The following is a 25,107-nucleotide window of genomic DNA, read 5'->3' as shown; positions in this document are numbered from 1 at the left end:
ATATTGTGTACAAAGCTCCAGACTTTAGTAAGAGTTTACTAGATGAATCACGTTCTTTCTAGTTTCTGTTCCACAGGTCCAAGTAAATGATGAAGTGGTGATGAGTGATAAAAATGACAATGATACGAAAAAGTGGTCCATAGGAAATTATGATCTAATGGGGACTACATTAAAGAGTTAACAGTACAAGTTACCAGGAATATCATCAGGGATATTTGGGTTTACCTAATGAAGTAGTAATGATTTACAATGTACAATCTAAGAGGAAAAAAGAAGAAAAAAATAGTAAGAATAGGAAAAAAATACATTAGCTATGAGATATGCCAAAGGAAGTAGATCTTTTGGAGGCCATCCGCCACAATTTTTATGGAAGTACTAGTGATTCTGTCAACAGTTTTATTATAATATACCACAAAAATTCTTTTATTTTACAGGGTAAGATCAATTTCAAAATACAGTTAAAAAAAAAAGGACGCTGATAACCAGTAAGGAAACTGAATTAGTAATCAAAAATCTGCCAAAAAACAAGAGTCCAGGGCCAGATGGCTTTCCAGGGGAATTCTACCAAACATTTAAGGAAGAGTTAACACCTATTCTCTTGAAAGTATTCCAAAAAATAGAAATGGAAGGAAAACTTCCAAGCTCTTTCTATGAAGCCAGCATTACCTTGATTCCAAAACCAGACAGAGACCCCACTAAAAAGGAGAACTACAGACCAATTTCCCTGATGAACATGGATACAAAAATCCTCAACAAGATATTAGCCAACCGGCTCCAACAATACGTTAAAAAAATTATTCACCACGACCAAGCGGGATTTACACCTGGGATGCAGGGTTGGTTCAATATCTGCAAAACAATTAGCATGATTCATCACATCAATAAAAGAAAGGACAAGAACCATATGATCCTCTCAATAGATGCAGAGAAAGCATTTGACAAAATACAGCATCCTTTCTTGATAAAAACCCTCAAGAAAGTAGGGATAGAAGGAGCATACCCCCAGATCATAAAAACCATATATGAATGACCCAATGCTAATATCATTCTCAAAAGGGAAAAACTGACAGAAAGAAATAAAAGGCATCCAAATCGGCCAGGAGGAGGTCAAACTTTCACTCTTCTCAGATGACGTGATAATCTGTATGGAAAACCCAAAAGACTCCACCAAAAAACTGCTAGAACTGATTCATGAATTCAGCAAAGTTGCAGTATATAAAATCAACACACAGAAATCGGTTGCATTCCTATTCACCAACAATGAAGAAACGGAAAGAGAAATCAAAGAATCAATCCCATTTACAGTTGCACTAAAAACCATAAAATACCCAGGAATAAATCTAAACAAAGAGGTGAAAAATCTATACACTGAAAAGTATAGAAAGCTTATGAAAGAAATGGAAGAAGACACACAAAAATGGAAAAAGATTCCATGCTCCTGGATAGGAAGAACAAATATTGTTAAAATGTCAATACTACCCAAAGCAATCTACATATTCAATGCAATCCCTATCAAAGTTACATCAGCATTCTTTACAGAGCTAGAACAAATAATCCTAAAATTTGTATGGAACCAGAAAAGACCCCGAGTAGCCAAAGCGATCTTGAAAAAGAAAACCAAAGCAGGAGGCATCACAATCCTAGACTTCAAGCTATACTACAAAGCTGTAATCATCAGGATAGTACGGTACTGGCACAAGAACACTCAGATCAATGGAACAGAATAGAGAACCCAGAAATGGGCCCACAAACATATGGCCAACTGATCTTTGACAAAGCAGGAAAGAATATCCAATGGAATAAAGACAGTCTCTTCAGCAAGAGGTGCTGGGAAAACTGGACAGCGACATGCAGAAAAATGAACCTGGACCACTTTCTTACACCATACACAAAAATAAACTCAAAATGGATGAAAGACCTCAATGTAAGACAGGAAGCCATCAAAATCCTTGAGGAGAAAGCAGGCAAAAACCTCTTTGATCTTACGTGCAGCAAGTTCTTACTCAACACGTCTCCAGAGGCAAGGGAAACAAAAGCAAAAATGAACTACTGGGACCTCATCAAAATAAAAACCTTCTGCACAGCGAAGGAAACAATCAGTAAAACTAAAAGGCAACTGACAGAAAGGGAGAAGATATTTGCAAATGACATGAGATAAAGGGTTAGTATCCAAAATCTATAAAGAACTTCTCAAACTCAACACCCAAAAAACAAATAACCCAGTGAAGAAATGGGCAAAAGACATGAATAGACACTTCTCCAAGGAAGATATACAGATGGCTAATCAACACATTAAAAAATGCTCCACATCACTCATCATCAGGGAAATACAAATCAAAACCACAATGAGATACCACCTGACACCTGTCAGAATGGGTAGCATGAACAACTCAGTCAACAACAGATGTTGGTGAGGATGCAGAGAAAGAGGATCTCTTTTGTATTGTTGGTGGGAATGCAAGCTGGTGCAGCCACTCTGGAAAACAGTATGGAGGTTCCTCAATAAGCTAAAAATAGAACTTCCCTATGACCCACCAATTGCACTACTAGGCATTTATCTACAGGATACAGGTGTGCTGTTTCGAAGGGACACATGCACCCCCACGTTTATAGCAGCACTATCAACAACAGCCAAAGTATGGAAAGAGCCCAAATGTCCATCGATGGATGAATGGATAAAGAAGAGGTGGTATATATACATATACACAATGGAGTATTACTCGGCAATCAAAAAGAATGAAATCTTACCATTTGCAACTATGTGGATGGAACTGGAGGGTATTATGCTAAGTGAAATTAGTCAGAGAAAGACAAAAATTATATGACTTCACTCATATGAGGACTTTAAGAGACAAAACAGATGAACATAAGGGAAGGGAAACAAAAATAATATAAAAACAGGGAGGGGGACAAAACAGAAGAGACTCATAAATATGGAGAACTGAGGGTTGCTGGAGGGGTTGTGGGAGGGGGGATGGGGTAAATGGGTAAGAGATACTAAGGAATCTACTCCTGAAATCATTGTTGCAGTATATGCTGATTAATTTGGATGTAAATTTAAAAAAAGGAATAAAAAGAAAAGAAACAGATGCCAAAAAAAAGGGACACGCTATCTTGAATTAATTTTGAACCATACAGACAAATAACAAAATTATTAAATTGAATAAATGCCAGGGTGAATGGATATAGGCTGAGTCATAAGCAAGAATTTAAAAAACGATTTACTGTTTTCATTATTTTATTTATGAGATGAACCCATCAATCAAATTTATATTGACCACCTACTAATTGACAAGAAATTTCTGGATGCTACATACACAAAGACCAATTAGTCCAAGAGCTTGCCTTAAAGGAGTTTACTGTTTATAGGAGAGAGAGCAAAGAAGACAAGAAAATAAAATACACATGCTATGTTTTATGACAGACATATGCATGTGACTAAGATGGTCTTGATGCTCCCCTTAGCTGGACTAAATTCTAGACCAGTTTCTTCCAGATTGTATGTCTCTGGCCTGCCTTTTATTATAGCATTTACTTTATAAAACTTGAAAGTGCAGATACTTTCTCTGCTCTTTTGTAATACAGATAAAACTTCTCCCAGTTTCTAGCCAGTTTTACAACCCAGGAACTCCTTCCTCAAGTACATGGGCATTAATTCTTTTGAAATGAAATCAAGAAAAACAGGGGCCCTAACTTTCAGTCTTCGCGGGAGGGAAGGTGCCTAACTTCAATATGTACCAATTAGCAAACACAAATGGCTCAATCACATGGGCCAACTTCCCTCTAAGGTCTTATAGTACTTTTTCATAGCTCATGCTATTGCTTAAAAATTCTCCTGCCTTAGTTTCAATGGAGTTGAGTTTAATTTCTCTCCCTTATCGCAACAATGTTGAATAAAGCGTTCCTTGATATTTTTAACAAAGTGTATATTGCAATCTCTCTCTGGTACATTAAAACCATGGCAACACAAGAGACTCAGCCTGTGAGGGGATAGGTAAGATTTTTTTTTTCTTTCAAAGAACAGGACACCTGAGGTGAGACGTAAATTTTGAGAATTAAATACTCTAGGTGAAGGTGTTGGCAGCATTCCAGGCAGAGTGAGGGGCATGCATACAGGCAGGGTTACGGGTCTGTGGAGCATGACATCAATTTCTTCAACTGAACGTTTCTTAACAAAGACTCTGTGTATATGTGTATGCATGTGTGTGTGTGTGTATACATATACACTAAAATTTAAAGAAATCTGAATTATTTCTATAAAAATCAATAAAATATATTACTACCACATTAGAGTTTTAAAAGCAAATTTATAAAATTATTCTTCTACCAAAGTCATCTACTTGTCTGTGTCTACTTTGTTTTTATTATAGTTAAGTCAAATTGGCTTCTGTTTAGGAATTTTTCAATGTCAATATACTTTTGAACCTAATCCTTTGAATCAAGAGAGTTACACCAATGAGCATTGGCCGAAGGACAGATTTGAATCACGGTTATAGGAAAACACTACTGCCCAAGGTGATTATTCCATCTGAAAGTTATACACATTCATGGCAGTGTATTCAAAGGGATGAAGGTAACAAAAGCTTGATTTTTCTCCTTTTCCTTTCAGGACAGCTCCCATGAGAACAGCTGTTCTCTTATTAATGCTGTTAAATGTTAGCAATAAACCTCTCTGGATTTGAACTGAATAAGGTGACGTAGAAAAAGTTTGTACCAAATAAATCTGCGTAGATTAGAGTCTGCAGGTGGTCTAAAACATGCCTGTATTGGGAGCCAAATTGTTCAGCACTGGAACCTTTTGAAATGAGAACAAAGAGCCTTTCATTGCTGAAATTCTAAATGCAGCTTAGTACTTCATTAGAAACCTCTTAGTTCGCTGTAGGAATCTTTCAGATTTAATTATGAGGTTGGGAAAAAGCCTTCTTTCCCTAGGATACCATATTGAAACATTTAATTCTGTGTTTCCTGGGAGATCTCCAAGTTTTGCAAATTGCTGAAATTATCAGTGCATATTTAATCTAAATTTTTTCTGAAACCTAACTTTCAGGCTCAATCAAGTTAACCGTCTCAGTCAATCTGATTATGAAACTAAAATTACTCGGATTCTACAGCAGTCGAGTTAGAAATGAGGAAATCTGGGCTTGGAGAGTAACACATCAGAATCTGGAAGTCAGTATGGCAACTTAACCCTACAGAACGAAAAGTAATTGAATATCTGGTTGTCTCATTTGCTGCTAAAGCCAATGCTGACAAGTTGAGCCTGTTTAATCTCCTGGCCTGTGTTCTTCAATTCTTGATGCTGGTATTATGTGTGTGTGTTTTCAATGTGTTTGAGTTCAAATAGCAATCAGTAAGAGCCCATGGGAACAAAGCTTTTCCAAGAGGCTAAGCCGACAACACTTTCCAATGTCACTCAGTGGGAAAAGAAAAACAAAAACAAAAAACAAACAAAAAACTGTCCTGTCCTTCAACAGCAAACTACCTCCCGGCTCTTTGAAGTTAAACAAAACAAAACAAAACAACCACTACATGTTTATTAAATGAACAAACGAAAACATAAGCCATGAATCCCAAGTCTTGTCTCCAACCTCTGAATCTCAAGATGAGCACAAAATTGCTAATGGAAATCTTTTTATAAGCACCAGAGAAATAAAATATAATTTCTTTGATAATAGAATACTGAAGTAAAACAACTTTTGATTTTCACCTCATTCTGTACCAAAGTTAAAATATAAGACAGAACTGAAGCAAAAATTTAACCTAGAGCAAATTTGTGAAACCCTGCCTCATTAGTTTATAGTTCATGAAGATCTCTGTATCTCTATTTTGCAAGCTTACAACAGAGTACTTCTAGAGGGCAAAATGGGTCAAACCCATGTCAGACTGAATTTACTAGATGGCTGAGATGAACTGAGTCATGAATTTTCCTGACAGTGCTAAAAGATGGGAATAAATGATCAGAATGTCTTTCTTTGGTAATATTTTGGGTAAGGGCTTCGAAAAATATTACCACTATATTTTTTTTATGAAGGCAGAGGTAAACCACATACTGTGTTTTCATGAAAATAATAACACTATTTGTGCAATGTTACTGTAAGGGTTATGGGTTTTCCTAATTATGATGTTTGGGCCTCCTCCCTATGACAGGAGAAGTAGCGGAGAATATTTCAAGACATGAATAAAACTAATGCCTTTTGGTCATCAGGTGAGTTAAAATGGATTAGGTTGGCTACATGATGTGCTCCAAATCAATGACCAGATGCGAATACTTTTCATTGTTCCTAATGTCACTACTTAGCCTGGTTCAAAGCCACAGTCATTTCTCACTTGGATAACTTCAACAGCCTCTTATTACCCTTATTCCCACCTCAGACTCAAGAGTGTTCTCAATACAGCAGCTGAAGCAACCCATTTAAAATGTAAGCTGAATCAGCTAACTCTTCTGCACCACATCTCTCAGGGCTTCCCAACTTACTCAGAGTAAAAGCCAAACTCCATACTGTGACCTACAGCGACCCACCTTCAAACCCTACATCATTTGGCTCCCCACTGCCTCTCTCCTGCTGCCCCCTCAGCCCCTTTCCTGTCTTAGCCACCCCAGCTCTCCTGATGCTCCTTGAACACCCAGCCAACGCTGACCTCAGGACGTTTACATGGTTTGCTTCTTTCTCTTCTTGGAACACTTTTTCCACCTGAACTGCCATGGATCTTCCTTCACTTCTTTCAGTCTTTTTTTCTTTTTTTCTTTTTTTATGTCTTTCTTCTTTAGACCATCTGTGGGTACCTTATCTAAAATTTTAACTTTTCTCTGCAGTATTTCATATCCCCCCTTTTTTTTTAAATCGAGCATTTATCAGTACCTGACTTATTAAAGACTTACTGACTTGTCCTGCTTAGTGTCTACTGACTCCACTGGAAAGAAAAGTCTAAATGGGCAAGGATTTATATTTTGTCTGATTTGTTCATGGCTCTATCTTCAGTACGTGGAAGAATGCCTGGCACAGCGTTGATGCTTAATAAAAATTTGTTACATAAATGAGTGATAACTACCTCTTACCACTTCACATGGCTTTCCTTGAACTAGGCCAACAAAACTCTATTGTTGCTCTATATAGTATGTGAAATTCCTTTCATCTCTAAATTATTAAGATACTACAAAGAACAGACTTCAACCGCTTGATTTCTTTTTGCTTCATAACAGAGAATGTATCCTTGTATGAACATGGTATTATAATAGATTCCACAGTCTATAATTGCTATTATTATGATATTAGGGAAGGGAGGTTATCCACAATCCAATGCAGATGATATGTGGACACAAACTATGTAGTTCATGAGAAGCGTAAATTCATCCAAACCTATGTAAAAACAAAAAAAACCAAAAAACAAAACAACAATCCTAGGAAAAACACACTAGAAATAGATTTTATAAAACTTACTTGGAGCTTCATTATTTTCACAGGTTTCCTCTTCATTTGGTGCTTCTTCCTCCTCCTCCTCTTCTTCTGGGTCATCAGTATCTCCTGACTCATCACTGTCTTCCACCCATTTCCCTGGCATTAGTCCTGCTGAATCATAGGAGTTGCACAGAGGACCCACAATGTGAGAGATGAAGGATTCCTGAAGATTGGCCAACTGAGGAGCAGAACGGTCCATGAAGGGGCTTATTGGTAACCCAAGGCTGGCCTCTTCATCACCCTGGAAATAGGAATTTAGCATGAATAGTCAACCAGAAAGATAAATGACATGGAAAATTTAAAATACTAGTAAAGTCAACATTCACTTGGCATCTAAAATTTGCAATTATGTAAGAACCCAGACATTCATGTGTGAACTCCCTCTTTTGCTTGACTGCTAAAAGATTCTACTCAAATTACTAAGATCCCTGTAGAAATGTTTTGTTGCTATTTATCACTTCTGTGATCTTGAGATTTTGGCTTTTGATTGAGGGGAAATAGAAGAAATGGTCTAATGTCTCAATAGATGGTACTTCTTATTACACATGATTCCTCTTTAAATGAGAATATAAATGCACTTTAAAATGCAATGCTGGGAATAATTATCCAACAAATACATAATCTATCATGTTTTTTTTTTCTTCTTTTGCCTTAGCTGCCAGAAATCTTAGTATAGTTTATTGCTCAATTAAAGGTGCTATCTTATCCCAGCTTTTGGTTGAATTATATCTTCTGTGATTATATGGTTTCTGAAAGTCTTATTTGGCAATATGTTTATCAGTACTATTGTGTGTTTTTATTTTGAACTGCTTCAAATCTTTCTGGAAAAAAAAAACAGATTGTAAACTAGTAGTCATCTAGCAAAATTAATGAAGGAAATATACTGAAATACCAACAATGGTTATACCTATGTAGAATGATCATAAATTATCCTTTTTATTTTTCTTTATTTCAATATTTGGGGATTGATTATGAATTAATCTCATTTCTAGAAAAGTATCTAGAAAGTATAAACCTTTTATTCTATATATGAATCCTGTCTACAAAACCTTATAAACCTATAAAATTCTTTCTAATCCCTCTTTAAATATGTCCAGCGATAGCAGGCAATTTATTACTTATTTCTGGATTTCTTCATAATACAAATTTTTTTCTCTCATTGTCTTGAAATCAATCTCACTATACCTTCTATAGACTGGTTATATCCACACCATTTTTAGGGAAGGAAAAAGAAATCTCATGTTTCTTAAAAATCACATCTTGGGGCACCTGGGTGGCTCAGTAGGTTGAGTGTCCAACTTTGGTCAGGTCATGATCTCACGGCTCCTGAGTTTGAGCCCCACGTCAGGCTCTGGTGCTGACGGCGCAGAGCCTGGAGGCTGCTTCAGATTCTGTGTCTCCCTCTCTCTCTGCCCCTAACCCACTCGCATTCTGTCTCTGTCTCTCTCAAAAATAAATAGACATTAAAAAAAAATCAGGTCCTGTGTTAAGCAATAATTTATCTTCTTTAATCTCCACAATGTATGATCACTTAACACTAAATTTGTAAGTCAGCCTTTTAAGTATCTGAAGACAGTTATTACATCACCTCCATTTTCTCCCGTGGTAATGATCTTCACTTTTTTCATGTCTTTTTATGTCACTGATCCCTGTCCTTTACCCATGATCTACTGCCTCCACATTCCTCTTAAGAGAGTAAATCACAGTACTCAAAACACAGTTTCAGATATAATTAAATCAGCATAGGATAATATGGGGAAGATCACCTCATGTTTATGTGTTTGGTAGGTTTTTTTGTTAGTGTGTTTATTTTCACATTATCATGTCAAATAAAATGCCTATTTTTAAAGTTTTTTTGTATGCTGCTGTTATTGACCACTAAAAGTAAATGAACTTGGGAGTGCCTGGGTGGCTCAGTTGGTTAAGTGTCTGACTCTTGATTCCAGTCAGGTCATAATCTCATGGTTCATGAGACCGAGCCCTGTGTCAGGCTCTGTGCTGACATCGCAGAGCCTGCTTGGGGTTCTCTCTCTCCTTCTCTTTCTCTGCCTCTCCCCGCCCTCTCTCTCTGCCCCCAACTCCTGCTCTTTCTCTCTCAAAATAAACATTAAAAAGTAAATGAACTTAATCTGATATACATTCGCCCATATAAACTACCTTATAATCAGTTTATAAAAAAAAACAATATGTCAATGGTGTTCCTAATGGCTCACTAAGTCATTTCATTATCTCAGTATCTTCTCCTTCCCCTCCCACATTCCCACAATCCTTGAAAATTGTGTATGTTTAGAGTTTTTAGTCAGCGCATTTTCTGATGTATGAATATGAAAGAGACTGATCACATTTTACAGCTTTTGGAAGCTTTTCTGAATTTATGAGCAGCCTAAGTAGGAATTAAGATAAACAGTTAAGTTAGTTACCTGTTCATAAAATTCGTTGACAATACCCTCTGTCCACTGGAGATGGAGCTCTTTACATTTAGCTGGCCCATTGATATCAGCCAACTTTATACACATTTGACAAACCAGTAGACGATCATTTTCATTGGTCCAATCTATTCCAACATCATCATTAACCTGTTTGAGGGGCAAAGTTAAAATGTGTTTTGCCTCAATGAAAGCAAAAGTTGAACAGATAAACAATATTTATTATCTTCCTAACATGTAGAGATCAGAATACCAAGAAATGAAGAACTTCGTAGTTATTTAAAATAACATTATTGGCTTGCATAACAGTAAAATAGCTTATCGGAAGACTAAAATAAGAAATGATGGACAAAATAATTATTAATTATTGAAGTGAAAATAATGCTACTTAAAATTAGCATAGGGGCGTCTGGGTGGCTTAGTCGGTTAAGCGTCCGACTTCGGCTCAGGTCATGATCTTGCGGTCTGTGAGTTCGAGCCCTGCGTGGGGCTCTGTGCTGACCGCTCAGAGCCTGGAGCCTGTTTCAGATTCTGTGTGTGTGTCTCTCTCTCTCTCTCTCTCTGTGACCCTCCCCCATTCATGCTCTCTCTCTGTCTCTGTCTCAAAAAAAAAAAAAATAAACGTTAAAAAAATAATTTAAAAAATTAGCATATATATGTAAAGAGGCTGTAAATTAAAGTGGATAAATAAATAAATAAAAAGAGATGCCTGAGTGGCTCAGTCGGTTGAGCATCTGACTCTTGATTTTGGCTCAAGTCATGATCCCAGGGTTGTGGGATTGAGCCCTGTGTTGGGCTCCATGTTGAGCGTGGAGCTGCTTAAGATTGCCTTTATTTCCTCCTTTGCCTCTCTCCCCTGCTCATGCTCTCTAAATAAACAAATAAATAAAATTAGCATATATTACCAATTACCAGTAAATAAATATAGCTACAAACGGTAAGAAATTTTTTTTTTTAAATTTTTTTTTTCAACGTTTATTTATTTTTGGGACAGAGAGAGACAGAGCATGAACGGGGGAGGGGCAGAGAGAGAGGGAGACACAGAATCGGAAACAGGCTCCAGGCTCTGAGCCATCAGCCCAGAGCCCGACGCGGGGCTCGAACTCACGGACCGCGAGATCGTGACCTGGCTGAAGTCGGACGCTCAACCGACTGCGCCACCCAGGCGCCCGGGTAGGAAATTTTCTTAAGTTAAATTTTGGTGTTTATGTTTGAAGTATGAAATTTTGTTTTGAGATTTTGACTTTTTCTACAGTCAGATAATTTATGTTAATATGCTACAGAGGTGAGAGTAAATTAAATCAAACAAAAACCCAATGACACTGAGAGTTTTATTTCTCTGAAGCACAAAATGTATGTATGTGTACACACACACACATAAACAGGACCTCAACTTCTCAGATTTCTAGATGGGGACCAATGTCTGTATATCTGCTTCTGGTTAATCATTTTATTGCACTTTATTTTCACATTTGACATATAAAAGGTGAAAGCAATGAATTTCGTTCCACACTTTGATTCCATGACATCTTTCAATATGGTCATAAAATGAAGACGGGTACAAATCTACTTACCTTGGCATTAAATTTGGCTACGAAATCAAAGTGTTTCTTCAGGTCAGTGGCCAAAATTGCTTCAATGACGAGGAAACGAAAATGCTTAAATTCCACATGGTCAAGATTAACTAAGAAGTTGTACTCTGGCCGGGACATGAAAAGATTCCATGCAGCAGCTGCATGATGGTTCTCCAAAACCGAACGATCATTATAGAGCACCGCCTAAGCAAATAAGTAAGAGACTAAAGAGTTCAACTTTTAAATTAAAAAAAAATAATAATAATAATACATGAGTATGCAAAGCTTTCGGAATTCTCTTTTTTCACAGAACACAGAAATTTAATCTTGTGACTGTTGGTTATTAAGAATTATATATTGTAATTACATTGATTGATGGCTACTTTTCTTGGTTAAATTTCCTTTTTTATAAGACGAAGTTCATTTCCTTGAACTTTATTCTAAACTCTTGCAAATGAGGGGCTTAGAGTTAGCTTTTATCAGATTTCTTTGCACAGGAATTTAACTATTTAAAACAGTCCAAATACACTAAAATCCCTAGGAGGTAACTTAGTTACTTTCTGCATCTAGAGTAAGAATTACCTTTTCTTAAACACATATAACTAATACATAGGAATGGAATCCCTGAAAAGCTCATAATTTAAAACATTCTCACCTCACAAGCAGCCATTGAAAACATCATCCTTAAAGTAGTAATTGAAGGTATATAATAAATATCTGCTTGGAATTCTCTAATAATGCTCAAGGACATTGCAAAAGAGAAGGAAGTTGCCTAAAAACTGCTTGAAGGTTAGTGTGTCAGATAGATGACAATACAGGGTTAAAAGGCATAAGGATAAAAAGGAGAGCCTGAGCACATGAAAATTTACATTGAACTAAGTAAAAATGCATACATGTGTAGGAAAATATGCATGACAAATGGTGCTGGCAAAATGATTTGCCCATCTTTAGGGAAAATAATTCTGGGGTAAGAAGGACATGCTGGAATAAGTTTAAAATAAGTAGGGAAAAATATCAGGATACTTTTTTAACATATAGATTAGAGGAAAATCTAGTCTAGTCTATATGACAGGTGGAAATGGATAGGGGTTGGGTAAAGGACAAAAGTCAAACAAGAAAAAAACAAAAAATGTATGAGACCAGATTGTCTTCTAGATCCTCTAGAAAGAAAAACAGGATCTCAGAATACTTAGTAACATGGGTCCAGCTAATTAAATGAAGGAGAAACTTACTGAGTTTAATTGTATAAATGGAGATGCTGAGATACTCAGTGATTAATTTTTGACTTAACTTTAAATATATATGAAAATGAACTCCTTTAAAGTTATTGTTTTTGGAATACTATGTTCAGATAAAAAAAATTCCTTCAAATGAATGAAATAAGTTGATGTTTAAATCCTAATCAATAGAAATGTTATAAGAATCATGGTTGTTATAATGAATATATCTCAAATGAATAGGATTTATATAAAAATAAGCCCCATATTCTTAAAAGTCCAAGAAAGGCTGGGTTCTCTAATCTTTCCAAAAAAGAGACTTTAGTATAGGTTTGATTTTCTTTGTTGAGAAGGTTCATTAATATGAATTCAACTAGCTTTTCTTCTTAAGAAAACTGAGAAGGGAGTCCCATGGGTAATAAAGTTGCATGCCTGCCATTAATATCTTGGAACAAACATGATATATTTTCAAAATTAGCTTGGTCTGTAAGAATTTTTTCCTAGGGCTAAATATAGCTTGGCTCATATTCATTTGGTCCCTATTATAAGTCAAATTTATAAAATAAATTTCCTTTGGAAAAATCTCTAAATTGAATTATCTCTTGTAATCAAAATGGAAAGATTTACCTGAGGAGCACTAGTTGCAACCAGGAAAGCATTAGTCCTTCCTGGGTGATCATAATCATGCATGGCTGCAGCTACATACAGGGCCATTAACTCTAAGGCAGGGATATTTCCAGAGAGACATCCGTATTTATCATCAGGCACATTATACATTTTTGAGAATACATATCCCATATGTCCATGTGTAAACCCACTGTCAGAATCTGAGAAGAGAAAATGAAAGTAACAGAAAGTTTTAAAAAGTATTAAAGTGATACCATTTGTCTTGACTTCCTTTTTTAAAGAAATACTTTTCCCCCCACAGTTACAAAGAAGCACCGATATACTTAACACGTACCTGAATCACTTGCTGATCCGTGATCATTAATCACAGTTGAGTGGCCTGGAATAGGTTGTGTAGTAAGATACCAAACAGCATGTAAGACGTCAGTGGCATGGATTCTGTTATGATCTTTAACCAATGCAAAGGGAACAGTCATTAATTTGTGAACTTGGGGTCCGAGGACTAAGAGTGCCATCTACTGGATAAACATTTTAGTCTTAACATTTTAATACCCCAGCAAAAAGCAGCCAAACATTCAAGGACAAATACTCTTTGATTACTCTTCCATTACTCCAAAATATCCATAGTGACAAGAAAAAAAAAAAAGCACACACAACATTCATTATTCATGCAGATGTGTGAAGTGGAAAAATCTGTGTGCAGAGTCTACCAGAAACCTAACATGTAAAGAAAACTCACTATGTGAAACCCCTGTAATGTTTACCTTTATATGTATTTCCATGCTCCTATAAGATTATGCAGAGGACCAAAATAAAAGAAAGACCTGTGACATACTTCAAATAGGTCAGATCAATGGCCTATATCACCCAATATCTCATCTCTGATAAATAGCATGCAAATATATTCTGTGAATAAAACATAGTACTATTCTTTTGTATCAAACTTAAAACACTGGTTAAAAGTTACTAATGTATCTTTTATATGTAGATTAAATCCACAAAGCAAAAATCAAGAACAAGAATCAATGATGTTCAGTTTGGGAGTACAGCTCTAGGACATACCTACAGAGAAAAATAAAAGCCTCTTTGTACATTAATGTAGGGAGTTGAGTCATTGACCATACAGCAAAATCTATGGGAAAACCACATCCTCTAGTTAACAATGTCATTATCACAGGAAGGAGGTCTATTCTATGTGTGCACCTCAGCTTCTACTGAACCGTGACAAAAGGCCCGGTGTGCTCTTGGCTCACCTTCTTTTTCTGGTGCAATTCTTCCAAGTTTTTCTCTTGTCTACTGGCCCTTCATAGTATTTCATTGAGTGCTATGCCTTACCCTAAGTCTACTAACTTTACATACTTTATTTCCAAAGGCCAACGATCATACAGTCTCCTCCAATATAGATTATATCTCTGAATAATACTCAACAGGTGAAGAGAAAAGAGAGAGAGAAAAATAAGAATAACAATGGGACTTGGAGAGAAACATCTGGTCCCTGTCAGGGAAGAAAGAAAAAACTGACACTGTGTTGGTGGGCACACGGAGGGAATGTGTGGAGATGGTGCCTATTCTCCTACATTTCTGGTGACTCTTAAGAGTTTGTCTTTTTGTGAGGACATGTAGCTAGATCTTATGTAAAGACCCCAGCAATTCAGTCTTGTGAGGACTTGAGAAGACGTGTTCAGAAGAGCTTTGAGAAACAGATAACCCAGACTCCAAAGGAGGAAAAGAGGAAAACCTGTGCCCTTTGCCATTGCCAGATATTATCTAGTGCCCTAAAGAACAACTGTATTGAAACTGGAGTCTGTATCTCTGCATATGGACTATCTCAAGTCATCCAAGGCCATTATATTTTACATCCACACCTGTGCCATGTACAAAATTGATCACACTAAACGTTTCTGGATTTAGGTGAGATCTGATTTTGTCTCTTTTCTGATAGTATTACGTGGGTTACCTTAAGTGAGTTAAAATTCTCAGTCTCATTTCCTAATCTTAAAAGTATAGACATATTAAATAATGGTGCCTTATTATAGCACAATGGTACAATTGTGAGAATTACAGAAGACCTATTTTTAAATTCCTGACACATAGTAAGCTTGCAGTTAATATAAATATAATTCACATAAAATAAATTGTTGCTGTTGGAACAAGATGGTACAGATCACCAATTTTCTTCCAAAATCCATCCTGGATTTGTTAAACACTGAAGACCTAAAAATAACAGCTATGCTAAACCCTTGGGGGACAGAGAAGGCAGTTTCTTCTGTAGAGGAGTAGTTTCTCCGGTAGAGGAAGAAACTGCCCAGGCTGCCACTGTTAGGGGATATATCAGGAGAGAGCTTCTAAGTTCTTTTCTCCCCCTTTGTGGCAAGCTGGGAAAATGACGGTTTGCAAGTAGTTCCCAGTCCTCTTCCAAGTCACAGAAACCTGTGTATGCACCCAGCATCATGAAGGGCGGATGGGGGCTGGATCAGGGTGTTGGCAGAGTCTGTTTGGGGTGACAGACAACATCAAGTACAGATAAACCTGTGGAGTTACTGCTTCCTGCCCTATCCCCCACCCCAAGGCCCAGGGCCAGAAGGCTTCACAGGTAACTTCTGTGAATTTTCAATGAATAATCTTATCTAAATAATCTGGTACTGAAAATATATAAAAAAAAAAAAAAAAAAAAGGAGGGAAGCGGGGCGCCTGGGTGGCTCAGTCGGTTGAGCGTCCGACTTCGGCTCAGGTCATGATCTCGCAGTCTGTGAGTTGGAGCCCCACATCGGGCTCTGTGTTGATGGCTCAGAGCCTGGAGCCTGCTTCGGATTCTGTGTCTCCCTCTCTCTCTGACCCTCCCCCGCTCATGCTCTGTCTCTCTCTCTCTCTCTGTCAAAAATAAATAAAACATTAAAAAAAAAAAAGGAGGGAAGCTGCCCGACTCATTTTATGAGGCTAGAATAATCTTGATTTAAAAATTAGGTAAAGACAGTATATGGAAATAAATACCCCCTTTGCTTTTGAATATAGGTTCAGAAATACTTAAAACAATAGCTAACCAAACCTAACTCCTTAAAAAAAAAGTATCTCCAGTTATGCATGTGTAGATCCAGAAGAATAACACTGTCACTGTCATATATGCAGGATGGAAAATCACCTGCCATCTAAGCAGTCAATAACATGTTTATTAAACATTTACTTAGCACGTATTATGTGCAAGTATTGTGTCAAGTGCTAATATTGCTGCTGTTCTCGCCATCAGCTTTCTGATGACCAACTCAGGAGCAAAGGCACCCAGGAAATAAGCCAGCTAGGTCCACATAGGGGATTTTGTAGGACACACAAACATGCTTAAATATTCCTCTTCTTGTAGGCAACTGAGAGGGATAAGTAACAGTATCAGAGCTATCATTACTGTCATCCTTCTTCCTTCATCTCTGCATTTTGGACAAACCTCCAATGCCCTCAGTGGTTCCCCCTCCCATCTGGTAAGCCCCTCTGCCTCTCGGACAACACATAAACGCACATGCACACACACTAACACATAATAGGCCCCACCTCATACCCAAAGCCTGTCCATCTCCCTCTTCTGTCTTCAGACACTTGTTTTCTCAACTTTCTCCTGATCCCTCAAGCACAGAGTTGAAGCAAACTGGCGTGGAGGGTTGGAGTTACACGTAAAATTCATACATTTTTAGACCTATAGATTTTCAATTTAAAATTCTGTCTATGTGCCGATGGAAAAGTGTTAAAAGAAGAAAAGTGACAATGTAAATATTTTCCCCTTTGGAATATAGCACATACTGTAATATTTCTGCCTTTCCAGCTTATGCTGCATCACCTCAGGATCTACTTTAGAATTGGTGGGCACATGACATACAGCTCAGCTGAAATGAACTGAACACAAATCGAGCAAGATTATTCTCTTACTGCCATTAAATAGTACCTCATCACAGGTATTTCTGAGACATCGTACCCATTTCTCCAACTTCAGTAACAAGAATGAGAGGTGTTAGGTAACATATATTTTAGAGATGAAATTCTCCGAAAAGAGAAAAAGCACTCTCAAAAGTAACTTTGAATTTACTAATGAATATCACCTGATGATTTATCTTCTTTACCTGCCAGTATGCCCAATTGAAAAGGACTGTGAACAATATTAAACATTATCTCTCTGTGCAATTGAATATAAACTATACCTTAATCTATCCAAATCTTTACTGAGCAAGTATATATTTGGTATCATATTTCTGTCAGTGAGTTGAGTATATCTATACCTTGTCATATCTACCTAGCTACCCATGTCTATTTTATTTATTTTTTTTTAAAGTTTAGTGTGTGTGTGTATGTAAGAGAGAGAGAGAGAGAAACAGAGAGAGAGAACTGGGGGGGGGGGACCAGCAGGGGAGGGGCAGAGAGAGAGGGAGACAGAGGATCCAAAGCAGGCTCCACGCTGACAATGGAGAGCCCGACGCAGGGCTCGAACCCACAAACTGTGAGATCATGACCTGAGCCGAAGTCGGGATACTTAACCAACTGAGCCACCAGTCGCCCCTATTTTTAAATCTAGATTCTTCAAATTTTAATAAGGGTTCTGGGTACAAATTTAAAATATTTTTGGGTACCTGGGTGGCTTAGTCAGTTGAGCGTCCAACTCTTGATTTAGGGTCATGATCCGAGGATTGGGGGATCAAGCCCTGTGTGGGGCTCTCCGTCGTCAGTGTGGGAGCCTGCTTGAGATTCTGTCCGCTCCTCTCCCCTCTCATGCTCTCAACCAACCAATCAATCAATAAATAAATGCTTTCACATTTTCCCGCTTCCTTTAAAAATTATTAAAGGTGTACTTAGAAGTCTAATACAATTTAGTTTCTATTATTTTAGGTGACTGTCATATTAAAGTTAATCTAACCCATTTTAGTTACTCTCGAGCTTTTTCATTTAGGTATGGGTTTATTTAGATAGAGCTATTAAAAACATAGTTCTCCAGGAATATGTATTAAAGTTAAGGACACATAAAACAAATTTTTATGTAACATAATTATAATTAATGGTAAACAAAGCTTTTAATAAATATCTATATGAGTTCAAATTTACAACACAACCACATGCAAAGAATTACTATTGAAAAGTGATCACCAATCAAGCTAAAATTTTCCTGTGAGAAGATATCAGTGAATTCCCTTTATGGAAAGTGTCTGGGACTCCTAATAGAATAGGCAGGTTTATAATAAACAAATTCTTTTCACACGGAATGAAGAACCCACTCTTTCAGGGAAAAAATCCATTCACTTGTAAAATAAAAAACTATAAGCATGAATAATAAAATTTAGACTCTGGAAACTTCTTTATACACTTAAATAGTAGTCAACTTTCCCTATGATTTAATGACACAGTGCCCAGAGAAACGTTAGTAGTTATTATATCAATTTGTACTCCATGGACTTGGCTATCACTGATTATGTTACTAAAATATATTTGGAAATACAGCAATTTGTAAATTTAGTCTGGTGACTAGCTGTTGAAAAATCAGTAACACTTATGTCAATCACTGGCATCCAACCAGGGGAGCCCTGGGAAAATGGTATTAAGAAAGCAAGGCTTATCTTGAGATCCTTTCAACTACCCCTTTTTCATATTTCTCTCTCAATTTCCATGGCCCTATTGGCCAGACCTTCCCAAGGGGACCAGTGTTCTTAAGTTCCTCTTTCCTCTACACCCACTGTCCTGTTTTGCCTGCATTTGGGTCCCATATTCTCCAACAATCTCATTGTGGATCCAATTCTTCATTCTCTTTTCCTATCACATGCCATTAGATGTGCATTTTTGTTCCAATCAGATGGCATTTTGAAAAACAGTATGTTAATAATGGATCACTAGTTTAATGTCTGGAAATACCTGTACTTTATTTGTCTGCATGGAATTTTTATTTAACTTCAGCTCTTTGCAACTAGAAAAAGACATGGGATTCTAAAGTCTAAGGTGTATAAAAGAAAATTTAAAACTTAAAACTTAAAACTTAGAACATGATTTGAACAACACGTTTCTAAGACATGCCTCAACCAATATATGATGTCTATTTCTCTTGTTGTATGCCATTTATTTTCTAAAAGTACCACGTGATTTCTGCACATTTTCACAATTTCTATGACTGGGTTTTTGGACATTTTCTTCCATTCCATATATTTTGTAGCATTTAGGATGATGTTCAGATGAAACCTGCAATGCTCCATATTGGAAATTTAACATCTTCCCTCTGTTCTATTTTGCATTATTATAAATCACAAACTATGCTCATAATATTTAAAGTTCACAAACATGAACACTTGGTTCACAAAATCTTCCTTTGGTCTTCACATTTATCTGATTTTAAAGGCTTCTGATAATTTCTTTGCAACCACTTAGGAGTGCCTCTTGTGTATTTTATTAATTATACCATCACCCACCTGTCCCTCAACACCCAGGCAGGTTTTTGTTATATTCAAGAATATCAAGAGTTAACGTTTTAACTCTGCAGATGCCAGAACAAAAGTTGAACTCACCCAATAAAAGGAGTACGTAATAAAACGAGCAATAAATTTAACATTTAATTATTTGTGGGGCACACACTTAATTGTCTTACTAGGTGAAGGCACTATTATAACTCCTTTAGAATTATTACCTCATTTTACCCTCATAACAATCCTACAAAGCAGATATTATGATCCCCATTTTACAGATTGAGAAATGAGGCATGCAGAGGTTAAGTAAGACCCATGGTCTTCCACAGCTGATAAATGTAGGGGCTGGGATTCTGAAACAGGCTATTCTCTCCTAGTCACTATAGCATGTCGCCACACACTGTGTTTACCATGAGGAATTCTCTGCTAGCTGCTAACCATTCAATATCCCACTACCCACAGCAAATTTGACAGATTTTAAAGTGTTATTTCACAAATAACTTATACTTACAAGGAATTTCCCTGTATCCGATCTCCAAAGCATGAAAATAATTCATAAATTCCCTAACTGGAATTTTGAAAGCTTCAAAGAGGCCCATGTCTTCAAAAAGTCTGTATGATACCTATAAACAGAAGCACAAGCTTTATAAAACATCAAATAATTCATAGCTGGTAGAGACACCTGTTGGGAATAATAAGTCAAGTAACTATTGAGGAACTCTGTGTGTCTAGCCCTTGCAGTCCCTGACCACAAGGGGTATTTCATCTGTTTTTAAAGGTGGGGATATGCAACCAAGAAAACAACCAACTCAAACAACAGTATATACACTGCAGAAACATATCAAGGCAATCAATTGTGTGTGATATCAACTGCTAGGCAACACTACTTCCTAAATTGCTGACTGCAAAGTGCATAACATAAGCAGTAACAAATGAGAAAAGGTTTTAATTTGACTAATTTTTATTGAAAAAGAAATTCCAGAGGATAAAGGATTCATAGCTGTACCTTAGAGAAGGGGAAAGAATTATGAGAGAGAAAAAGGGTTACCTTGACTAAATGTATAGAGAAACCAATTTATTCTACTGCAGTATAAATGCCATCTAAATTATTTTTTCCTCACATGTCTTCTCTTTCTCCTCCAAATTGCATTCACAGTTGCATTCACAGCTCTGGCGACTCAAAGTCAGTGAATACCTTTGCATGTAATTGGCATATTTGACAGGCAAATGATGGAGAAAAAAATGATAAAGGCACAGGCGGTAATGGGGAGAGAAATGGTTATTCACATGGCAGAATGGAGGACAGCACCATTTCAAGTGGCCTTACTTCGTACCACAAAGGTACAGAGTTGGTTATAACTCAGGAGACTTTATGAAAGAATTATTCATCATTTTTATTATCTGCATCTCTTCTTAAAATTGTCTTGAAACATTTCTTCCAAAGCTTTGATATATTATTTCATAAATTTCTATCTTTTGTCATTTGACTTTAAATTTATTTAAACTTATTTAAAGTCAATGACATTCCATTTTGAAGCTTATTTAATTTGAGAGAGAGAGAGAGAGAGAAAGACAGTGAGTGAGAGGGGGAGGAGCAGAGAGAGAAGGAGACAGAGAATCCCAAGCAGGCTCCATGCTGTCAGCGCAGAGCCTTATGAGGGGCTTGAACCCATAAACCATGAGATCTTGACCCGAGCTGCAATCAAGAGTCAGATGCTAATCCAACTGAGCCACCTAGGTGCCCCTCAATGATATTCCTTTAATTATGTACTCAGTGTTTAACATACATGTGTGTGTATATATATATCTCTAAAGGAATTTCTATCTAAAATGAAAGAGAAGGATATAAAACAAAAAAATCTCACACATGTACTGTCAGAAAAATACAACTTAAAGACAGACTGATTTCCCATAAATGACTGATTTACAAAAAAAGTGGTAACACTGGAATTTTCTTAAGTGATAGGTAGTTGATCAAGAGTTGCCTCGTATCAACCTTGGGAAGTTGTACTTATGGTTTCCAGAGGCGTGAACAAGGAATGGTCAGGGTCGGGCTGGTCTCACAAAATAAACTGACTTGAGCTTTGTTTGTATGACTGCACTGGTTTCGTCTGCTTGAGGAATTTTCAAACCTGGTCCCATTTGTTTTTTTTATTTTAACAGTCTCTAATTGAACTATCCCCTTTTTACATTTCCTGCCCATAGATAACAGCCCACCCCAAACCCTCAAGGGACTCATGATAGTTTGCTATAGTTTGCATATCCTAAATCGCAGTACGTCTGTTATTCCTGAATAAACTCATCTTTTTGACAATTTTGAGCTTGCCTCGGTTTACTTCTTTAGGCTTGCATAACTAAAAAGGAGAGTTATTCATTCAGCATATATCTATTGAGCCCTTACCACGTTCCAGACAATTTTCTGCATATGAGGCATATATACAGGTAAACAAAACAAAGATCTCTTCCTTCAGGGAGCTTACGGTCTAGCAGGGAAGGGAAGTAAACAGCAGATATAATAAGGTATACACTATGACAAAAAGTAGTAAGTAATATGTAAAAAAAAAAAAAGGGGGGGGGAGCAGGGGTGGAGGACTGAGAATACCAGAGAAGCTATGGAATTTGCTTTTTTAAGTATGGTGGTTAGAGCAGACATATCCAAGGTGACATTTGAGTAAACAATTGAAGGATATGTAGACTGAAGTACACGGATATCTGAGAAAAGAGTTTTTCACACAGAGAAAAAGGCCTGTGCAAAGGCCCTGAGGTATGCTTGCTGTGCTCAAGAAAGAGCAAGAAGGCCAGCATGGCTAAAACAGAATGAATGAGGACAGGAGTAGAATTTATGTTAGTAACAGCAGAGTGGGGTTGGGCAGGATGCAATGTTGGGGGTTTGACAGCTAGACTGACCATTATAAGATTTTTACTCTAAGTTAGGTAGGGAAACCCTGGAAGAGATTAGAGCAGGGAAGTAACTTTATTTGACTTATGTTTTAAAAGCATCACCGTAGCTGCTGTTGGAAACAGATTATACCCTAGGTACATCAACTTCTATATGCTTTTCTCCACTCTGAATGGCAAGTACATTGAGGTTTTACCCTTTTTGTTTGGAACATAACATACACACCTCCTCTCTTTAAAAATGCAACAGAAAGTGAAGTTAAGGTTTCTGTAATATTTCAAGCTGTTTTTTTTTTTTTTAAGTTAGCTCCTCTTTACTACTGCTTTAGTCTGTATATGAGTTCTCGCTTATAAATACCTAAAGGGCTTAACTATGCATGTTACTTCAGGGACCTGTCCGAGATCACACAGCTGACATTTTCAGAACCAAAATTCAAGCCAAGCCTTTTTTGGCTCCAAATTTTGTGCCCTAAACTGTGTTAGATCCTACCACTGGTATGTGAAAAGCAATGTTTTTAAGATTGCAAATAACTAAAGTTTCCCATTACTCTCTTAAACATTTGAAAGATGAATTGAAAAAATTAAGACAACAGGATATCTTAGAGTATGGTTTTAAAATAGGAGAATTTTCACTAAGATGCCATTACAAATCAACCACTAATAATTTAAACTACAAATAAAGATTCCATTAACCAGGTAAATACTGGTAACTGGAAAAAGCAAGCACTCTTCTGAAATCTGAACCATGCCCTTTTAAATTTGTTAAAGTAAATATGATAGTCATCAAAAAGGCAGTCAGTATATTGAGACTGAAAAGTCATTTCCATTGCACATGTCTCTTTAAAAATCTTTTGAAGTGAGATTTTTTTCTGTGTAGTTTCAGCCAAAAGGTGATTTCTCGGAATGTTCAAGTTAATTCATTTCAGCTGTCCCAAAAGTCTTACTAGGGTAAAAAAAAAAATATGCCTTTCACACAGTGAAAATTTCATGATTTTGTGCTTATAAACTCCAATCAAAGAAAAAAAATCCCATAAAGTTCTACTCAGCAAGACAAATAAAACTGCATTTTCTCAAAGTTCAATGTTTTGTAAACCGGAAAGATAAAATAGTGACGTACTAAGGATCATGTAGTTATGTATTTATTTTTGAAAGATGACTGGAAGAAAAAAAAAACATTAGTGAATTTTACTGCAATCTAATTGTTCATTACATCTAATTTTTCCATTGTGTACTCCTGTCCAGGACTCTTACAAAACATTTTGTGGCAAAGCTGGTCAAGGGTCAATTTCCCACCCCTTGTTCCCAGAAATTAAAGGGGAGCTAGGTACTTGGAACAGTATTTGCTATACTGTCACTGTAGCTAAGAAACCAACTACTACAATAACCATTTTCCCACTGGCTCAAGCTCTCTGTTCCCAGTTTGAAGACAGAATAAGTGAATGTTTTATGAGGGGCTGAGAAACAGCTGAAGGTAAACAAAAGTCAATAGTATGGATTTCCTGGGGCACCTGAGTGGCTCAGTCATTTGAGCGTCTGACTTTTGATTTCAGAGCAGGTCAGGTCATAATCTGATCTCATGGTTCCTGAGTTCGAGCCCCGGGCTCTGTACCAACAGTGCGGAACCTGTTTGGGATTCTTTCTCTCTCTCTCTCTCTCTCTCTCTCTGCCCCTCCCCTGCTCCCGCTCTCACTCTCTCTCTCTCAAAATGAATAAATAAACTTAAAAAAATAAGTATGGGTTTCAAATCACAGGTCCGATATTTACTATATAGCTAGATGAATGGGATATGCTGTTTTAAGCCTTGGTTTCCTCTTCTGAAAAACAGATTAAACAGAATACCTGCATCAACGTTACTGAGGGGATTAAATTGCAGAGCTTGGGGGAGTCTGTGACATACGTATCAAATACCAAACAATGTGAAAATGTTCTCTTCACAGGAAACACACTGCAGTGAAAGGGAAAGCAGAGTTCTGGGCTCACTGCCATCTCCTCTTGCTGTGCCATTCCACGGGTATTTCCAGGTAAGATCCTTCCCTCAGAGGTGCAGTCTGCAAGGGGGTTCAGAAAGTGGGATACAAAATCTCCCAGGAGGAGTCCCGAGGTGTGAGGTGAAGGTGGACTGGATAAAAACAGCTGCCCTTAAAGCTGTCTTCACGATCACCTAGCATAAAAGAGGTTGCTTAGCACTGAGGAGAAGGAAAGAGAGGAGAAAATGGGCCCGCTAACTCCTAGGAAAGGTGCAAGGGCTGTCACCCTAGGTCTCACAGTGTTCATGGTTAGAAGACAGTTTAGCAGAGGCAACTACACGGTACACAGACCATATAATTATTTTGACCTTGATAAGCCATCAATCATTTTAGCACACTTTTCTGCGTAGGAAGTTGAACTGCCATTATTTTGACACATATCTAACTTCCCTACTAGTCCCTTTAAGGCACAGACCTACTTTTCCTTCTTGAAGACTAGCCTAGTACTTTGTATTTGTGGAT

The 25,107-nt window shown here is 37.1% G+C and overlaps 1 protein-coding gene across 1 annotated transcript in view; it reads right to left on the bottom strand.

Annotated features, from left to right (window-relative positions):
- The window catches only part of PDE3A (phosphodiesterase 3A), a 310,780-nt gene that overhangs the window by 3,313 nt on the left and 282,360 nt on the right, over positions 1-25,107 (bottom strand). The window contains exons 10-15 of the mRNA XM_047066513.1: positions 20,232-20,343; positions 13,636-13,749; positions 13,302-13,501; positions 11,458-11,661; positions 9,878-10,033; positions 7,440-7,698 (exon numbers count right to left, since the gene is read on the bottom strand). Of these exons, the coding sequence (XP_046922469.1) occupies positions 7,440-7,698; positions 9,878-10,033; positions 11,458-11,661; positions 13,302-13,501; positions 13,636-13,749; positions 20,232-20,343 (1,045 nt within the window). The remainder of the gene's footprint in view (positions 1-7,439; positions 7,699-9,877; positions 10,034-11,457; positions 11,662-13,301; positions 13,502-13,635; positions 13,750-20,231; positions 20,344-25,107) is intronic.

The sequence above is a fragment of the Lynx rufus genome, unplaced genomic scaffold (assembly GCF_022079265.1).
Source record: "Lynx rufus isolate CCGP_SWC_20201006 ecotype Redwood Valley unplaced genomic scaffold, mLynRuf1.p SCAF_7, whole genome shotgun sequence".
NCBI lineage: Eukaryota > Metazoa > Chordata > Mammalia > Carnivora > Felidae > Lynx > Lynx rufus.
This window is presented reverse-complemented; position numbering and strand designations above follow the sequence as displayed.